General features: G+C 42.9%; 6 protein-coding genes across 6 annotated transcripts; 3 read left to right on the plus strand and 3 right to left on the minus strand.

The window, feature by feature from the left end:
• Positions 1-2,027: 2,027 nt before the first annotated feature.
• BYT42DRAFT_502776 (Ctr copper transporter) lies at positions 2,028-2,696 on the plus strand (the record flags this gene model as incomplete). The annotated part of the gene is made up of 2 exons (XM_051564854.1): positions 2,028-2,276; positions 2,427-2,696. The coding sequence occupies 2 exons, from the start codon at positions 2,028-2,030 to the stop codon at positions 2,694-2,696; spliced, it is 519 nt and encodes a 172-aa protein (XP_051419930.1).
• A 1,174-nt stretch (positions 2,697-3,870) lies between these two features.
• BYT42DRAFT_581970 (pyridoxal phosphate-dependent transferase) lies at positions 3,871-5,810 on the plus strand. The gene is made up of 8 exons (XM_051569644.1): positions 3,871-3,961; positions 4,046-4,083; positions 4,161-4,292; positions 4,356-4,469; positions 4,538-4,882; positions 4,946-5,101; positions 5,187-5,477; positions 5,539-5,810. The coding sequence occupies exons 1-8, from the start codon at positions 3,907-3,909 to the stop codon at positions 5,683-5,685; spliced, it is 1,278 nt and encodes a 425-aa protein (XP_051419931.1). The 5' UTR covers positions 3,871-3,906; the 3' UTR covers positions 5,686-5,810.
• Positions 5,811-6,161: 351 nt separating this feature from the next.
• Positions 6,162-7,201, plus strand: BYT42DRAFT_85143 (histone-fold-containing protein). Its single transcript, XM_051572867.1, has 5 exons — positions 6,162-6,310; positions 6,395-6,505; positions 6,617-6,746; positions 6,819-6,957; positions 7,042-7,201. Exons 1-5 carry the CDS (start codon positions 6,231-6,233, stop codon positions 7,044-7,046), a joined length of 465 nt encoding a protein of 154 aa, XP_051419932.1. The 5' UTR covers positions 6,162-6,230; the 3' UTR covers positions 7,047-7,201.
• BYT42DRAFT_85139 (uncharacterized protein) lies at positions 7,105-8,797 on the minus strand. Its single transcript, XM_051572866.1, has 4 exons — positions 7,771-8,797; positions 7,641-7,697; positions 7,549-7,561; positions 7,105-7,464 (listed from the first exon to the last, which is right to left on the minus strand). The coding sequence occupies exons 1-4, from the start codon at positions 8,740-8,742 to the stop codon at positions 7,220-7,222; spliced, it is 1,287 nt and encodes a 428-aa protein (XP_051419933.1). The 5' UTR covers positions 8,743-8,797; the 3' UTR covers positions 7,105-7,219.
• A 2,867-nt stretch (positions 8,798-11,664) lies between these two features.
• Positions 11,665-13,492, minus strand: BYT42DRAFT_581977 (thioredoxin reductase). The gene is made up of 3 exons (XM_051569645.1): positions 13,225-13,492; positions 12,641-13,129; positions 11,665-12,484 (listed from the first exon to the last, which is right to left on the minus strand). Exons 1-3 carry the CDS (start codon positions 13,346-13,348, stop codon positions 12,000-12,002), a joined length of 1,098 nt encoding a protein of 365 aa, XP_051419934.1. The 5' UTR covers positions 13,349-13,492; the 3' UTR covers positions 11,665-11,999.
• Positions 13,493-14,373: 881 nt separating this feature from the next.
• On the minus strand, positions 14,374-16,786 carry BYT42DRAFT_581983 (uncharacterized protein). Its single transcript, XM_051569646.1, has 3 exons — positions 15,944-16,786; positions 15,516-15,584; positions 14,374-15,427 (listed from the first exon to the last, which is right to left on the minus strand). The coding sequence occupies exons 1-3, from the start codon at positions 16,591-16,593 to the stop codon at positions 14,746-14,748; spliced, it is 1,401 nt and encodes a 466-aa protein (XP_051419935.1). The 5' UTR covers positions 16,594-16,786; the 3' UTR covers positions 14,374-14,745.
• Positions 16,787-18,560: the final 1,774 nt, after the last annotated feature.

Genomic DNA, 18,560 nt, shown 5'->3' on the forward strand with positions numbered 1-18,560 from the left:
TGGTTTCTACAAGTTTCAATTATATAGTTTATTGTAGACATCTTCCCGAAATACCCTCACTCAAAATCCAAGTGCTTTTCAATGATATCATTTCTCTTCCATCTCATCATATTACATTTAAATAAGATGCAGCACGGACATCCCCAAACAAACAAGAAAAAAGGCAATTAAAGGCAATTATATGCGGAATCGATTAATCCCACTAGAAAGAAGATAACAGAACATTATGTGATGAATGATAATTCCCGAAAGGTTTTTCATTGCTATTTTACATACCACTAAAGGCTCAGGTTCATTCGTTCGAGTTTGGTCTACTGGCTGCTTTTTTTGGTTTGCTAGTTGTTTGCTCAGTTTGCCCCCATCTTTCACGCCGCGATTTTCAGCCTAAGATTCGTTCATATTTCAATGATGATCGTCATCATGGTGATAAAACAAACCAGAATAACAAAAAGTACCTGTTGTCGACGTTGCTCAGCTGCCGCCAGCATCGCTTCGCGTGTGTTCTTGGGTGGTTCCTGATTAGCGTTGTTACCGGATGCAGGAACGGTTCCAGCCGTTGCATCACCAAGTCGTTGACCTTTGTTACTGGAGCCTAAGCAGTTCCCCTTTATTTTTTGTATTAATTATAGATCAGCAAAGACCTGTATGATTCAAAGAGACATTTTACATACCATCTTTTACTACCGTGTGAACACCTAACAGTAGAAACGGTACAGGGTTTCTGGGCTTCTGGGAAGTCTACAGCTGGCTTGACCACGTGACCGGCTTAACACGTGTTACACCTTGTTTCTTTCAGCATGAATTTTTTGTGAACGACAACGAACAACTCCCGGAAAGGCTGCATGCATCGGTCGCTTGGCATAAAATGTGAACATAGCGATAACCAATGGATTGCAAGAATCGGGATGATAAGCCCCTTGATAAAAGCCAGGCGGTGTCACCATTTTTTTAGATCATGGATCATTGTACTTGAATGTATCGCTCCGGGCCCGACAAAAAGATGTAATGTCTTAGTCGTGCATATTTTCTTTGTTGATGGAATCATGATCGTATGTTTACTCAATATTGCTATAAAACGGGGGGCCCATTATGAAAAAAAATGAATTTGAACATTGACACGACTGATCAATGCTCCTTTCGGAACCAATCGATATTTTAATTAGACATCATTACTGTTTTTGGCGTTTTACAGCAGTAACGACGGGCCAGTTACGCAGTTTTTGTTTCCCGAGATGAAGAACGATAGAAGGATCAGAAGATGCGTAAAACCGCGTCAGCCGATGGTGGTCGGGTTGGCCAAGTCTGTTGATTGGCAGGAATTGTGCAGCAAAAAATTCTCACTTTTTTCTTTTCTTTTCGAAATCAAAAGCGGGGAAATACAGTGCGAGACATCAGCCAATTTATCGCCCTTCCTGGGGACTCATATCATGGAAAAATACCAGCAGTGATCCGCTCTTTCGGACGACCGATTCGATATTGAGATCATCGTAACGTTCATTTGACGACAAAAAAAAGGGAACACGGTGTTGTAGGCACAAACAAACATTGACGAGGACAGACCCGAGTCGCGCTGTAACAGACAAATCACAACAAAGCGGCAGCTCACTGCAAAAGACACCAGAAATAAGTTATAGTCACTGATCCAATGGATCATGTAGGCACTGTGCCCATCAGCCTATTCCGATTAAAAACCCGTCTCTGATGGGGATGCAAGATCACGCGTGCACTTTTGCCTGAACCAAAAGCAGCGGTGTTCAGCTTTTTTTTTTCTTCTGCGCTTTTGTGTGACATTGATTAGTGAAGTCACACATTTTGCGCGATTTTCGCTTCCCAAATGATTTCTAGGCGCTAGATTTCTAAACTCCGGGAAGGAGCTACATAAATAAAGCAAAGAACAAACGCTGCTGTCAATTACAGCTTATTGTTTCTTTCGAATATTTTTTTCTCAGCGACGTTTCCATTCCACTTTTAAACAACCTCCATACCTACAATTAATAACGTATACACATCAAATGGATCACTCAGGCATGAATCACGGCGGGTCCGGCATGGATATGGACATGGATATGAATATGTCCATGGGCACCTTCCACTGGAAGATCACCGATGCACTATGGTTCGATGCGTGGGTACCCAAATCTGAGCCGGCGTACATTGGTGCATGCATTGGTTTATTTCTATTTGCTATCCTGTCCCGCGCTCTCATTGCCGCTGAAATCTACTTTATCGCCTGGCGCGGTATACGCTTTGACCGCCTTCACAACCCCTTAGCCACAGTCAACCCTCAAGACGCTCCCTTGGAAACCATTCGCGTAGGTTCAACAGAGCTGCATATTTATGTCTGTGATTTATGTCTAATAATTTTTCTCCCAACTAATTAGTTACGAAAAGACGTTGAAAAAGCGGGCGAACCTTGCAGCTCAGAGACCACTTCATGCTCTGAGCCATCGATGGCACGACCTATGTATCCTCAACCACTGACTTTGCCTATTGTCCCGCCTTTCAATTGGACGTTTGACACCATTCGCAGCTTTTTGACCGCCCTCGTATCGTTTGTCAGCAATTTGCTCATGCTCATTATCATGACCGGCAATGGCGGCTACTTCATTGTCATCATTGCAGGCATTTTCGTCGGCGAAATGGCATTTGGCCGCTTCCGTTCGCTGGGTGGAGCCAGAGAAGATCACAACCACTAAGGTGGTCCTCTTCCCGTTTTACTACGTGTGCCGTTATTATTCCCCTCCTTTTCCTCTGTATAAGTAATCCTATACATAACAGATCAGTGTAAATATTTATTTTCATTCATTACATTAACAAATTTCCCCTATGCGTCGTCATATCCTCTCCCAAAACCCAATATAATCTATTTCTCATTTGGCTTCAAAAAAAAAAGTCGCGGTCACCTCCCGATCAAATAATCTAAAGCTATTCTCCAGACTTTCGTTTCAAATGTCAAACTCAGCTTGACATGACCACATCCCTATTTTCAGTAATCAAGGCGAGAGCCTGTGTAGTAACACATATATATAGTCTTCCTTCATGGGGCCTTTGCCTAGACTGATTTTGTAACTATTATTGATGCGCGCTGTATATGCGTAGATGATGGCATCTGAAACCAGTCCACCTTGCTGTTTTGCGTGAATGGGGCTCTTACTTTTGGAATCACCGCAGATACTAATAGTTTAATAAACAAAAGCTGGAATCATCAATTTCGATGTTTCGGCTGGTAAACTGATACTTTGGTAGATGGCTTCACTTGTTGGTTCTTTTTACAGGTCGCACTTGTTTGTCACTGGCCTAGCCGAGCCAAGACGAGCGAATAATGAATGTATTCAGCATCGTGCCAGTTATCATGGAAACGGCAAAAGAGCTACCGATCATAAAATTATAGAATCATTGTACTACTATATGTTCCAGCAAGCAGACTAGGTTATTTTAACTTTTTATGCGTTATTGAGAGGGCGCATAAAAATTTAATGTTCATCTGCATGCAGCTGGGGATATCAGTGCAAGATGCAGATGAAATAGACCGTCACATCCCGAATCGAACCTATAACCATATCGGGACATCCGATCTTCTCGAATTGCCAAATCCATCCATTGTACGATCCTACAGGTGTCATCACTGCTAGCCACTTTGCCTCACGGAGAGATGCAGATTTTGATTGAAGGATTACCAAATCATAAAGAATCAACATCATCAAGCGTCACTTAGTTATCAGACCAACCGTGTGGTCCTTGTGGACGGAGGGACTAAACATTGACTATAATCTTTGGCAGGTTTTTCGATCAATAAGTGCAACTATTGTTCGGGAATGAAATATTCGATTATTTAAAGCAACCGGCCGCTACTTTCTGTTTTTCCCCCTTTTCCTCTTATTTTTTCTTACTTTTACTTATCAGATCATGGATTATCAAAAGTTTATTAGCGCAAAAAGTCAACAACGAAACCCTTCACCAAGTGAGTTTGATGATTCGAATATCTATACGACAGAGCCTATGCAGTACAGTGAACATGTTGTAATATTTTAACAATGATTGATAGTTCGTGCCTTGGGAAAGTATATGTTTGAGGAAGGCATGGTAAGTATCGATTATGATGAATTTCGTTCAACCGTCATTGGCCTTGAACAACTCGACATTGATATAAGCAAACTTAGATCTCTTTGGGTGCTGGTCATCCGAATCCTTCCACATTTCCTTATGCCGGCATGGTCTTGAAGCTCAAGAATGGTGAGGAAATTGAAGTAGATAGTGCGCTATTTCAACGCTCCTTATCCTATGATCTTACTGTAAGTTCATACTGATACGAGTTTGCTTTATTGCAGCACACTAAAAAGTCATATTACACATAGTCCGGTTTACCCCAGTTGAACTCGTGGCTGCGTCAACTTCAAACGTTGGAACATAATCCGCCGGTGGATTTTACCTTGTCGATTGGATCGGGGTCCCAGGATATTTTGTCCAAGGTACGTCTTGTGCAAGTAACGGAGAAACGCAGTTTGGGTTTGACACGGGCGGATTTTTGGAATGATAGGCTTTGGAAATGTTCATTGAACCTGGAGCGGCTTTATTGGTGGAGGATCCGACCTATGCGGGCATTCTCAATTTCCTCAAGTCACAGCCTTGTGATCTGGTCGGTATCGCCACCGATGCCCACGGTTTGATCCCCGAAGCTCTGGAAAAAATATTGAAGAATTGGCCCGAGAGCAACCCGACTGGAAAAAAGGATCAGCCTCGTCCGCAAGTGTTGTATACCATCCCCTGTGGCGGAAATCCGACGGGAGCAAGTGCAACTTTTGAAAGAAAACAAAAGATCTACGAGATTTGCCGTACCTATGATATCTTGATCGTTGAAGATGATCCTTATTATTACCTGCAAGTGAGTTTTTGTTTAAGCGTTGGCAATATCGCGTTTGTCTCATATTGTGTTCTTTTTCTCCAGTTTGCCTCTCCTCGTATCGCCTCGTATTTATCTATCGATGTGGATGGCCGTGTGCTCCGATTCGACAGCATGAGTAAGATCCTGTCTTCAGGCGTTCGCTTGGGTTGGGTGACTGGACCCGCCGCTTTGGTTGAACGAATTGATTTGCATACCATGGTGCGTATTCTGTTTACGGGACGTTTTTAATGTTGTCTTGGTGATTTTATGCTGACCGCTGTATTTGGGGCTGAATTTGTTGTAGTCGACCAATTTACAGCCGGCTGGTGTATCGCAAGTGATGGCTTACGAGTTGCTGAACAAGTGGGGTCATGAAGGCTTCTTTGAACATATCCGCCAGGTTTCCAACTTTTACCGTGAGAAACTCGAAGAGTTTAGAAAGTACCTTGACAAGCGCATGACTGGTTACGCAGAGTGGTCGATTCCCGAATGCGGCATGTTTGTGTGGTTAAAGTTATTGGGAGGTGTGACAGATTCTTTTGAATTAATCATGAACCAAGCGCTCAAAAAGAAAGTGATCGCTGTCCCTGGCATGGTAAGTTTTGGGAACTTGTCACTCACAGTTAGGGTTCTTGAGACTGAAACCATGAATACAGGTCTTCCTGCCAGCCGGTGAAAAGACACCTTATATCCGTCTCTCCTTCAGCAATGTCAGTCCTGAGAACATGAATGAAGCGTTACGTCGTTTAGCCGAAGTGGTGCAAGAGGAAGCGGATAGAAACGGTGTTGCCATCCAGTCATAGACAGTTTATTCAGTTCAACTATATTTATTACTATTACTTTTTTTCACACTTCATAATGCTAACAAATCCCAATAGCAAAATCCAAATAAACTTCATGATCCTGTTCGATTTTATAGGAGCAAAAGGAATACCTGGAGTTTCGAAAATATTTGGTGAACAGCAGGTGTACTGTATATTGGGTCGTACTTGAAATGCCAACCAGATTTGATGCTCTAAGATTTCATAAGCTCATATGTATATAAACTTATCCTGCAAGACACCGTCATCAGATATCGAAGATCTGCCATAGAAATAGATTAATGAGTGACTGTAGGGCACGAGAAACACGTGCCAAACGCGGTTATGCAATTGCTTGAAGAATCAATAACTTTCGGGACGCCATCATCTGACACAACCACGAATAATGATTGGACAAAATGGCTTAGAAAATATGTGACGTCAGATTCTGTTTGCGGATGTTAAAATTCGCGTTCATTCTTTTTTCGAGCTTGGTTCTCGTTTGCTCACTGACAAAACGATCTTTTACTGATTAATTTGAAGTGACCATGTCGGATACACAAGGACATTCTGGTGACGAGGCTGACTTTGACATCAAAGAACAAGATCGTTTTCTTCCTATTGCCAAGTACTTTATCTGTTTCCCTTTTTTGGCTTTTGTTTTATTCACTGATTATGCATTGACCTCGTATGTTCTTTATTCTCACCATAGTGTGGCGCGTATTATGAAGAAAGCATTGCCTGACAATGCCAAGATTGCCAAAGACGCGAAAGAATGCGTGCAAGAGTGCGTGTCTGAATTCATTTCGTTCATCACTAGCGAATATCCTTTTTGATACAACGGACAATGACTGAAATGCGGCTTTTGGGGATGACTTGGGATTGTTTATTCTTTGTGGCTATCAATTATCCTTAACCGTTTTTTCCCCTTTACAGCTAGCGATCGATGTCAGCAGGAAAAGCGAAAAACGATCAATGGCGAAGATATCTTGTGGGCAATGCAGTCGCTTGGATTCGAAAATTATGCCGAAACCCTGAAAATCTATCTTGCTAAATACCGCGAGGTGAATTTTTTATAACGGGGACCAATGATAGAAGAGCTGGATAAACTGAAACCGTGTTTTTGGGTTGCATAGACGACGAAATTAGAACGATCCACCACGGGTGTAGGGGAAAGACAACATGAAGAATCAGGCGCTGGCGCTCATCAATTATTTGGCCAGTCCACATCGGTAGATCAAGGCAATGGTCAAATGACAGGCAATTTTTACAATGGTAAGTAAGATAAACCAGGAAATAAAAGACCGGTCAAAAAGTAGAGATCTGGAAACTAAGGTGATCTTTTTCCTTTTGTATGAGCGTAGCTATAGCAAACCAATATCTGGGACAGAACAAAGAATAAATCGTTCGCAAACATTCGAGGCTCCAGATGCAACCGCAAAACAACAAAAAATAAAAAATAAAAAGGAGAGAGGGTGATAGTGTACAAAAGCAACGCTGGCTGCGGCCACCAACTTGGGTCGATAAGAGTGCGTTTTCACCATTCGTTTTCTTCCGCTTTCCAATCTTCCCACAGAGCATGTCGGTTGGAGTGCATGCTGTAATCTACAGAATGATGGTGAGCCAATCGTCGTCCACGCCCAGGCCGCGGCGCGGAAAGTAAATAGCTGGCCGATGCACGTCGATTTCCCAGCGCAGCTATCGGTGAAGATTCTGCGTGACTATAGTTGTGGAAAATATCTACGGTGCTGTCAACGCCATTGCCTCCTTCTTTATCGAGATCTAAATGATTTTGTCAAACCAGAAAGAAACAGGCTCACATTAGCCATGATGTGATCTGATGCTGAGAAAACTTTTTTCCCTTACGTTTTGTGTGTAACTGTTGCAAAAGGGACAAGGAAAAAAAAAAGTTAATTACATCAATTACAGGCTAAATTATACCGGGGCGCAGCACTTACCGGTAGTTTTCCTGTCTTGTCCAAGTTGGATCCCAAGCGATAATAGTCGGCAAGCGTCTAAGTATAATGGGAATACGATGAGTTATGGCGTATCGAACAAGGCTGAAAATATCCAAGTAAGCCTACTTGCCTTGCTTTTTGAGAATTTGAGATAAAAGAGGAGGATGAAAAACAATAAAACAAAGTACCACGGCCATAACCGATGGGAACTTGTATGTTTCGTTGCAAGTTCCTCGGAAGGCAGACCGGATACGGATTCAGGGGAAACGGGTATGGGCCGATCAGTGTCATCTGATGCCTCCGTTGCGTCGTTTTCGAGAATTTCATCGAGCGCAGCATCAACAATAGCTTCGACATCCATTTCCATGAGGTTGGCTTCGTTGGCTTGGTCAACGGACTTTGCTGCATGTTGCTGGGAATGAATGGAACTGCTGTCCTCGTGTTGCAACAGCGCCGAAGCCAGCTTTTCAAAGTCCTCGGACTCTTTATTACGAAACTCGGTGGGAGAACTTTCACGCCATGAGTTCACATCGTCCTCAACCGATTCACTGTTGTCGTATTCCTCTATATCATTCACCAGCCCGTCCTCTTCGATGTATTCATCGTATAATTCTTCATCATCGTGTTCCTCATCATCCTCGTCCTCATACTCATCATCTAAAAAGGTATCTTCATCATCCACTTCGTCATCTTCGTCGTGCATATATTCGCCGTCTCCATCATCGTATATGTCGTCCTCTGTGTGAGGATGTAGGGTATCTTCATGATTGATCGAGTGAACATCATCCTCGATTTCTTCTTCTCCTATTTCGTCGCCTTGCTCCTCGTGGTCTTCAATGGGTGAGTGTAAAATAGCAATTGCATCATCTCCTGATTCTGGCGAGTGATATATAATGTTCGTGTTCTCCTGTATCGCCGATTGTGTTTTCCCATTGTTTATAGGTACGGGTTCGTTGATAGGCGCAACAACAGCTGGTGGCTCATTGGCAGGCTGCAAGTCTGAAAAGGGTGAATGTTGGTCATTAGGATATTCTACAGCGACCGTATTCGAAATAAGAACAAATATGTATAAAGAAGCGATAAAAACAAGATTCATTATCATAAATAGTAGAAGAACAAGAAAACAAAAAGCAAAACGTGAAAAAAAAAGATTCAAGCTCTCCACAAAATCTGGGTAAGAAAAAACCTTATTATGCTTTTTGTTATTCCTTTTTCCCTGGTGGGCTTGTACCACTTTCTTTACTCGATCATTGTTCTGGCTAAATTTTTTTTCTCGGGGCATTGCAATGACTTTCAACAAGTATTGTCGCATCTACTCAAATTCGAATGTCACTTGGTGATTAAAATAATGTCACATGTCAATCTCCAGGTCAACCATCGAGAGTCTTATGGTGCATGGATCGTGCGATTGATTGGACTCACAGTGACGTTTGCATAGAGGGTATCTGATATAAAAGGTGATGGCCTAAATGTCGCAGGGAAACTGGTAAACTATTGTCTTCCAAGGACCCAATGTGGGTCTTACTGATTTATAAACTTGAGCATGCTTAAAATGCTTGTTTCCCACAAAGTATATCCAATGACCGCGTATTCTTTAGAGAAGGATAGAGGCTCTGGTTTGATAAGTCTTTTTATTATTTGGGATGACTATGTTAACGCTACTGATACCTTCCCAAATGACCAACGAAAGGAGGCCGGCTCCCAAGGCATTCTGCTTCCAACGTCGCCGGCCTGCATTGATCTTTGGCCATACACCAGCTCTCAAACAGCAGTCTACTGAATGAGAGACTGAAATACTTCTCGAATGGCCAACGTAGGAAGTCAGGACTCAAGGCAGTTGTTACCTACAACGTTGACTGCACTGGCGTGTCCAACTTGGAAACATCCCGAAGTCCCATATAACGGAAAATAATAAACGCGATTAGTAAATATGCTTCCACTTTTGTATAATTTTCACCTTACCTTTGATAACGTCTTCCTGCTCGTGACAAAAAGCTAACACTCAAGAAACACGGGACTCGAAATGAGACTAGATGCTTCTTGAATGGCCAAACAGAGTTGACAAACGCTCGCATCCCAACAGTATTGGCTTGTTTTGACTCTTTGCTAGGCACCAGTGCTTAAAAGCATAAGCTTCGACTTTCGCTCATCCGCTGCGAAAGTCCCTGGCTGACGAAGCATGTTCCACGACAAGGGTGGAACAACAAGTCAAACCCGCTGAAGCGTAAGAGAGAACAACAGAGCCACGAAGGATACGGGCGGTGGGACCTGTCTCCATCTCCCGCATGACCTTGATCGCCAGAACGTGTCCTCAGGTATATATATATACAATATTCACGATGTGTCTTCCGTGTTCTAATCATTCTCTACTCTGGATACATTCAAGCATCAATCCCTAAAGCCAGGGAGTGTTCTGAGGATACTTCTGGCGACGAACCGAGTTTGGTCACCAAACGCTTGCTGACCAAAAAAACCGTCTAGAGGGACTGAGCGCGCGCAACAAAACACGCCACTCGTCATAACTGAAAGACGCCAATTACGGAGAGATGAAATCGTCTCGGCAGCCAGTAAAACCGAACAGAGGGGAACCGCAGTTTCACAAGGATCGACTGCGAGCAATGTCTTCGGCATGAAAATAGACATGCTGATCACAAGCGAAACAGCAAATGGAGAAGCACCCGTTGAGCTCGCAGCGAATGAGTTCAAAAGACAGTCCGTAACATGAACAAGGCATTATCCAACGAAACAGAGATCTTCGTTCAAACGCCTGTATACTCGCGGAACTGCAGAAAAGATTCACTCTTCTCGCCTCCGAGCCCCACCGCCTCCAACCTGTAACAATTGATGTTATTGGTAACTGTGAAAAGCTTCGTTTAACAAGAAAAAGTTGCTTACGAACATCTTTCAAAACCACAGGATTCAGCGGGTATTTTTGTAGGCTCTATCAAAAAGATGGTGCTTCTGTCACCGCCAAGCTGGTGGACTATTGTGTGACGCTCCCAAGAACGCACATGGTGTTCGCTGAATTTATGGAAGCAGACTTGCTCAAATTGCTCATTTATTATAAGGTAATGCATTGCATATAATGAAAGATTACATTCTTATAGAGTTTTTCTTGTTAAGGATTACTATAGTAACAATGCGGACCAATTGGCATATCTCATTGATACCCAAGGAAAAGAAAGATAAAACAAGTAGCGCGTGTTGCCGATGAAAGGTCCAAGAGCTCACAAGTCAACTTTCCATGACATTGAATGCTCCTACCAATACTGGCGGTGCACTATTGACCGTTCCCTTGGCCTCTGCCATCCATACTACAAAGCTTTGACCGTGCTCACACAGTCTTCTTCCAGCGGGTTCATCCCGAACCTCAGCTTAATTTAACCCTCGCCTCATAGACATATTTTTCTGACCAATAAAGTTACACCGCATACCAAAAAAAAAAAAAAAAAAGGTTCCTATCAATACCATCGTCACCCCCATCGTCGTCACCACCTTCATCGTGGTCATCATTGCCATTATTACCTTCGTAACTTGTTTGTTTATCCATCCATGCACTCACATTCTATGATATCCAACTAAAAATAAAGAGACCGAATCCATCGTGCCGTAAAAAGAAACTTGACCCGTTGGGTATTTCGTTCTTACTTCCCTAGATTGGGCCATCCATAGTCACGATTGCATCTCTCTTCATGATACGCCTTTTAACTGACACATATGTATAATTTTGGATAGCCAAACATGGAATATACTCGTCATTGCATGTTGTGCCTCTAAAAAAATACCAGGTTGCTTCTTACTGCTACGACAGTAACACGATTTTCGGTTGACATGTGACTGATCTTATTGCGACATTGACTGTGGAGAGCACGGTTGTCAATCAAAAAAGTCGCTCAAAAATGGGAAATGGAATTTGGCCACATTTTACACGGACGAGCGTTAATGTGATTAGTTTGCTCATTATATCGGCCACTGCGGGATTCTTTTTCCTTTACGCGAATATATCAAGATAAATAATGATAACTGGCACCTTTTAAGTAGCGTGCACATGAAAAGATTGGGAAGGTTTAATTTAGAAATCACAGCAAAAAAAAAAAAGAAAATAACGATGCCATAAAATAAAACATGTCGTGAATCAAGTGTCAGAAATAACTTTTTAGAGTGCGAAAAAAAAGGTTAAGATATAAAAAGAGGGTTAAGAAACATCTATAATACAACTTTTAAAAGGAATCTAAAGAGAACCAAAAGGGTGAACCTTTGAGAACTTATAGTAAGCGATTTGTTTACGCGGGAGGAGGGGGAAAAGAAGAGAACCTAGAGACTAGGCTTTTTCGTAAATAAAATCTCGCCCGAGCGTATTCATTGCTTGTTGGGTTGATCGGCGTCGGTGCGGTCACCTTCTTCAACTTGATCATCGAGTTCACTCAAGTAACGTTCGGCATCAAGAGCGGCCATACAACCGGAACCAGCGCTGGTAATAGCCTGGCGGTATCGCTTATCCTGAACGTCACCAGCAGCATAGAGACCGGGAATACCAGTTTCGGCAGAGCCAGGAATGGTCTTGATGTAACCCTGTTCATCAAGATCAACGACGCCCTTGACAAGGCTGGTGGCGGGTTCGTGACCAATAGCATAGAAAAGACCGTTGGCTTCGATCTTGCCAGTTTCACCAGTCTTGGTGTCCTTGGTAGCGACGTGAGTCAACAAGTTACCATCACCCAAAGCCTCAGTGGGGACAGTGTTGAAGTGAACCTTGACCTTGGGATGCTTCAACAAACGCTGAGCCATCACCTTGGAAGCACGCAAAATGTCACGGCGCACAAGGACGTGAACTTCGGAACCATCTAGAAATCACCGAAAAAGAAAAAGGAAAAATATTAATGATTTATACTCCTCCATCCATCCCAAAACCAAATCTCCAAATTTCACCTAGTCCGGTAAACCAAACCCAGACACACTCTCAACTCCATTCTTATATCCTTGAAATTTAAGATACTTACACTTGGTGAGATAGATGGCTTCTTCAGCGGCGGAGTCACCACCGCCAATGACGACCAAGGGCTTGTTGCGGAAGATGGGAACAGCACCATCGCAAACGGCGCAAGCAGAGATACCGCTCTGCCAGTACTTATCTTCACCGGGCAAGTGCATGCGCTTGGCGGAGGCACCGGTGGCAATAATGACAGCGTCACTGGTATCGGTGGGCTCGGCGTTGTCTTCGGAACCCTCACGCCACAACTTGAAGGGACGAGAAGAGCAGTCCAACTTGGTGATGGTTTCAGTTTCAATGACAGTACCAAAGTGTTCGGATTGTGCACGCATGTTGTCCATCAATTCACCACCCATAATACCCTTGGGGAAACCAGGGAAGTTCTCGACATCGGTGGTAGTGGTAAGCTGACCGCCGGGAGCGAAGCCGTTGGCCATCATACCCTCAAAGAGGATAGGGTTCAAGTTGGCACGAGCGAGGTAAATGGCAGCAGTGTGACCTATTCATCATGACGTTGTTGTGAGTTTTGACATTGTTCAAGATTCCAAGGAGATGCAAAAGTAGAATAAAGTAGAGTATGTGTGTTTATCTTACCTGCGGGACCAGAGCCAATAACAGCGACTTTATGATGTTGAGGAGCCATTAGAAGAGATGTAGTGCTGAAAAGACGACGAGAAATAGGAAGTCGAGAAAAAGAGCGAAGCAAAAGAGGAGCCATATAAAAGATGGAGCTTTTTAAATCTCCCCAAAAATATAAAAGAAAAAAAAATTAGTCCTGAATACAGGGCCAGGCTGAATTATACCCAATAGGTGTGACCCGATCAACCCTTACTAAGCACTTTGACCAATCACACCTTTAAACCATGACTAAGCACAACGACCAATCAGATGCTCCATGGCTTGCTCTTCTTCAACTTTCAGAAATTGGAAAGGTTCAATGACATGACCAGCCAATGATGTAACGATTTTGGTTTTCAGTAATAAACTCCGCCAATAAATCATTTTCTCCGCTCTCGCCCTTTTATCTTCGAAACAGTGCAAGGAAATCAAAAAAATGCAGACTTGGCCTCCTTTCCCAATAGGAACGCGCTTTGGGTGATAGAGTTTAAGGTTAAAAGTGAACCGGAAAAATGGGTCCCGTTACTGTAACCTATTAAGCAACTTCTGTGCATGACATGGTAGGTACCCAGGCAACAGGCAATCAGAAAGCGCCATGCAATGTGAGTCTCAGAGGGCAATTACCATTCAATGCATCCTACTTTCTGTGTTGACACCCTGGCAAATTTTTGAAGGAATAGTTTGCTCTATAAAAGTATAACTTTCGGATTTGCTTTTTTGGGGGGGCTTTTTTGGGAAATTTTTGAGAGCATGAAAACGTAGCAAATCAGTCTAATCCAAAAAATTAAAAAGAATGGTTTCCAGGGAAATTTGAGCGTATTGTGACAACATCACGTTAAGCTCCGGCTTTCCTGGTTTGCGTTATTCAGGCCAAAAAAAAAAGTCATCCTTAATGCTTGACAGAAGCAATTTATCATCTTGGGTCGTTCGACATGAAGTTTTAAAAATTGCCAAAAAATAAGCATCCGCAAAAATGACGCATGCCGCCACAATTATGATTTTCATCCGAGCCGATACCAAGTATTCATTTCTATTTTTTGCCATAGCAATACCAACGTCACTCATATAACGCAAAATTCAGATCAGATCATACCAACTATCAACTATTATCATTATCACGCAACTTGTCTAAATCGAGCAATAACAATGCTACAATCCATATTATTAACTTTTTTTTTGGCGTCCAGTTACATAACAATAATAATAAAACAAGAAAGCCAAACAAACAATAAACAAACAAAGAAAGAAAAAAGAAATCAGGAACCGACAAAAGAAAGATATGAGTCTTGAGTGTGAAAAAATGTCTGTATATGTATGTGCTGTTGTTGCGAGATCGATCTTTGTGCGTATTGTGTGTATATGTGCGCGTAAATATAGATATATAGATGGGAACAAGATAAGATAGATAGATAGATCCAACAAGTTCTGAGGAACCTGCATTACTTTTGGAAAACGTGTTCTCTTTGTGTCCTTGGCTGATCGCGTTTCTCTTTCTTTCTACATGATGGTACAATCGTCTTGCGAACTTCCTTTCTTTTTCGGTTTCTGTTGGTCCGTCGGTTTGCCTTGCAATCGCTGAATCGCTCGTTTATCGCCATGCTGAGCCGCTTTTCGGTACCAATTCATGGCTTCTTCAGGACTCTTTCGGGTACCAATACCGACTTCAGTGAAATAGCCCACAGCATATTCCGCTTTCGGAAGCTCCTTTTCCGCCGCTCGACGTGCCCATAAATAAGCATCCTCGTCCGACTGAGGGAGAACACCAGGTGACCCCACTAAATACCAAGCTGTCAAGGCAAAGCAAGCCTCACGGTGCCCCTGTTGCGCCGCAATCGTGTAATAATGGATAGATAAGGCGGGATCCTGCCGACAGTTCAATTTTCCGTACTCATAGCACTCGCCCAGTCGGAATCCCGATGGCGCGTAACCAAGATCGGCCGCTTGAGCGTACAAAGTCACCGCATATTCCAGATCCACAAATACCACATTGTCAATCCCCTTTTCATGCAACAACGCAAGCTCATGAACGGCATGCGGATACTCCGTCGTGGCCGCTTCCGCCGCCCGTTTTAACCACTTCACACCATCGCGTGGGTTTTTGGAAATCCCTAATTCGCCGTTCACTTCCGCTACACCTAATCGGTACATTGATCCAGGATGATTTAATGTCGCCGCTTTTCTATAAAAGGTATCGCATGGAAAACGTAAAAAGCGTAAGCCGGAACGTGAAAAAAAGGGCCGCGTGCCATGTTACTTTTCGTAGTTACCTATAGAATTGAACCGCCTTGGCACTGTCCTTGCGACAACCCAATGCGTCTTCATAACATTTTGCAGCTCTATAGATAATATATTTAGTCCATTTATCAATCCGGTGCCCGTCCATCTATCCTTCCTATATTTTCGTCTCCATCTTTGTTCCCCCCTGGTTCCTTCCCCCCCACCTCCCCCGCCTTTTCTCGCCTAACACCCCTCCTCCTCTCCCCCAAATAAAAAATAAAAAAAAAGTTCAAGTCTATGTAATCGCATGTTGCATTTCGTCCATCATACGTTTTCCATCGTTTATCCCCCTCCCTTGGGACCATTCGTAGATCTCTTTTATGATTCCTTTTCCTTGTATCACCTCATCCTTAATTCCAAATTTTTCCCCAGATAAAAAAAAAAGCCCATGCTGAATGAAATAAAAGTTTTAGTTTACCTGTATGCAGCATCAGCATGATGATGTTTGGTGGCCTGGACAAAAAGAGGAAAGGCCTTGTCGAACTCATTCTTGCCCTTTTTACTCAGCAAACCAGAAGCGTAAAGATTACCGAGATAGTACTGAGATTCTGCATGGCCACGTGCGGCCAATTGTTTTAACAGCTTCTCTGCCTCAGCAAGGTATTCCCAACGAGTCACATCATCATCCACGACCGATTTGGCGGCTTCCACCATGAAAATAGCAAAATCACATTGAATGTCAGGATTATTGGTCTTTTTGGCGTTTTCTCTGTACATATTGATGGTTTGCGCGTAAGAGAGAAGCGATGCTTTGGTGCCTGGTTTCAGGTGCGAGTGGTCCAACAGCTGATCACTGCCGGCAACGGACATATTCATGATCGAGCTTGAACGAGTGCCTGGTGGCGTGCGAGAGGTCGGTGTAGGAGAGTGAGGGCTGGCCTGACGGGTAATAGGCAACGATGCCGCCGAATCATTACGGTAATGGTATTGTGGATTGGGATACGCAAAAGTCGCAGGGTGATTCTCCATATGTTTGGGTGGCAACGGGGCCGTGGAGTAGTCCGGTTGCTTAGGAGGTGGCACAGGCGGCAACGACTGTTGTTGATGCGATGGCGACGATTGCATCATGATCAGTCACACGGTACGTTTTTCTCCTTTGGTATGGTTATAAGACGGGGCGTTTGTCTGGTCAGAAAAAAGCAAAGCGAAAGAAGCCCAAACAAGTGAACAATTTGAATAAGAGAAAGAAAAGAGAAGAAAAAAAAATGTTCAATATGAACTAAAAAAGAAAACCAGCGCCCTAAAGGATAAGGAAAAAAAAAAGAGCGTCTTTTGCACTCTAAAAAATCCGATCTTTTTTTTTAGGAACCACGAAAAATCAGATGAAGTATTCACGTCATCGGCAAGATCGAAGGATTTCAACTATCACAATGAATCCACAGCTTGCTGATTTTCTTGGCTTTCTATGGAAGGACACTATCGGTTTAATCACGAGAGAAGATATATCACCTTTGGCCTCTTTTGTACAAAGATAATAGGTAACCGTGGCTATCCTCGTGAACCCCATTTATCAGCCACTTGGTAGCCACACAAAAAAAAGACTCACAGCACCCGCCTTCGTTTTATAACGCGCTCAACTGAATGGATCTTATTGCATGCTGGAATAAAAACTTTGATAAGCCATCCCTTTTCTATCATTCATAAATGGTTACTGGGAACAATATTTCCGAGACATTTTTTTTCTTCAGTTTGCAAGAAGCGCAGCGACGGAGTCATACTCCACTCGTGCTCGCCCATCAAAACTTCAAAGGAATGATCATGATCCAACATCAATGATACGAGAAGGTTCTGTGGTCTCGAAAGGGTGATGCAAAACATTCACGCAGAGCATTCTATGGAAAATCATATTTCAAGCCGAGACGAGACTTCTTGGCTTCCCGTTGCCATAACAGGAAGCGCTTACAATGACAGACGTGTCTACTTGATGATACAAAAAAAAAAATTTGACGTCTTTTCGCCATATTGTCATGTCTTTAATATTGCATTTCTCTTCTTTATATATGGGTATGGGTATGTCAAATATCTTGAGCATTTCCATGCGATAATTAAATAATTGCAATATGAAATTAACAGGTTATTTTAGCGTATTACGCCGTGGCTTTGAATAAATCTGCCAACATCAACAAGCGAATAATAAGGAATGTCTTGGTTTGAAGAAGAGGACACGCAGACTACATTTATGCATCAACACCGTTCACAAAATAGAGTGATCTCTTTACGGATGTTGTTCATCAAGAATGCCGTGCTTTATCTCCGTAAACATTCCTCGACCATCTGTGCCCTTGACCGGAGTTGCCTTTTTCTAATTCTCCATGGGTCAGATAATTTTTTATCTTTTTTAAGGAGCCTTGGATCCGATATTCCAAGTAAATATAGAGGATCCACAATCACATATTTTCGATACAGGGCTCTCTTCAAATTTACCGTGATGGTCGTTTGTCAGCACCGATTAGTGTGTGAAATTCAACTCCGCATTCTTCTGATGATAGACTACGACGCAGTGCTACTCCGCTGAAGCATGCGAATTGTGAACCCTGTTTGATCGAGAAAAAAAAGAATAGAAGATTTTGGAACCTGCAGACATGCAAACACACAAATCGAGGATTTCAGATCATAAACGTCTATGGCAAGATAATGCACGTAACTCTCCGTGCCCATTGGCAGATTCCTACCTCATCATCCATCCGTGGCGCAAAGGAAAAAGGAGAGCCGATTTCCAACGAGAACCAAGAAAAAAAGAACATCCATCGAATCTTTGAATTTGATTAACATGGGCGGGATAGAAATTCCTCGTTTGCCCATCGGCAGCAGTTGGATAGCAAATCACTGGCTGACACATCCTCTTTCCAGTTTGAGCAAGCCATCATGTCAATACTGCTATGGCGAGAATAGACAAAGATAAAAAAAACAATAAAAAAGAGAACGAGTGACCTTTTGGCTTGGCAAGTTGTTTTGGGCACACTCACGACAACGGTTGTTCGATGAGATACAAAAAAAAAGGTCCATGGTCGACCGTTGCCGTTTTAGGAAATACG

This window comes from Radiomyces spectabilis (genome assembly GCF_025331425.1).
Source record: "Radiomyces spectabilis strain NRRL 2753 chromosome Unknown BYT42scaffold_12, whole genome shotgun sequence".
NCBI classification, from domain to species: domain Eukaryota; kingdom Fungi; phylum Mucoromycota; class Mucoromycetes; order Mucorales; family Radiomycetaceae; genus Radiomyces; species Radiomyces spectabilis.

Excerpts from the sequence above, each read along its gene's own strand:
- BYT42DRAFT_581983 (XM_051569646.1), bottom strand. The coding sequence starts at position 16,593 with ATGATGCAATCGTCGCCATCGCATCAACAACAGTCGTTGCCGCCTGTG. Across the intron at positions 15,585-15,943 it reads CATGCTGATGCTGCATACAG|AGCTGCAAAATGTTATGAAG; the intron begins GTAAACTAAAAC and ends TATTATCTATAG. Across the intron at positions 15,428-15,515 it reads AAGGCGGTTCAATTCTATAG|AAAAGCGGCGACATTAAATC; the intron begins GTAACTACGAAA and ends TACCTTTTATAG.
- BYT42DRAFT_581970 (XM_051569644.1), top strand. The coding sequence starts at position 3,907 with ATGGATTATCAAAAGTTTATTAGCGCAAAAAGTCAACAACGAAACCCT. Across the intron at positions 4,293-4,355 it reads CCTTATCCTATGATCTTACT|TCCGGTTTACCCCAGTTGAA; the intron begins GTAAGTTCATAC and ends TATTACACATAG. Across the intron at positions 5,102-5,186 it reads GAATTGATTTGCATACCATG|TCGACCAATTTACAGCCGGC; the intron begins GTGCGTATTCTG and ends AATTTGTTGTAG.
- BYT42DRAFT_85139 (XM_051572866.1), bottom strand. The coding sequence starts at position 8,742 with ATGATAATGAATCTTGTTTTTATCGCTTCTTTATACATATTTGTTCTT. Across the intron at positions 7,698-7,770 it reads TCAAATTCTCAAAAAGCAAG|ACGCTTGCCGACTATTATCG; the intron begins GCAAGTAGGCTT and ends CATTATACTTAG.
- BYT42DRAFT_581977 (XM_051569645.1), bottom strand. The coding sequence starts at position 13,348 with ATGGCTCCTCTTTTGCTTCGCTCTTTTTCTCGACTTCCTATTTCTCGT. Across the intron at positions 13,130-13,224 it reads TATTGGCTCTGGTCCCGCAG|GTCACACTGCTGCCATTTAC; the intron begins GTAAGATAAACA and ends CATGATGAATAG. Across the intron at positions 12,485-12,640 it reads AGCCATCTATCTCACCAAGT|ATGGTTCCGAAGTTCACGTC; the intron begins GTAAGTATCTTA and ends GGTGATTTCTAG.
- BYT42DRAFT_85143 (XM_051572867.1), top strand. The coding sequence starts at position 6,231 with ATGTCGGATACACAAGGACATTCTGGTGACGAGGCTGACTTTGACATC. Across the intron at positions 6,506-6,616 it reads ATTTCGTTCATCACTAGCGA|AGCTAGCGATCGATGTCAGC; the intron begins ATATCCTTTTTG and ends TTTCCCCTTTAC. Across the intron at positions 6,747-6,818 it reads ATCTTGCTAAATACCGCGAG|ACGACGAAATTAGAACGATC; the intron begins GTGAATTTTTTA and ends TGGGTTGCATAG.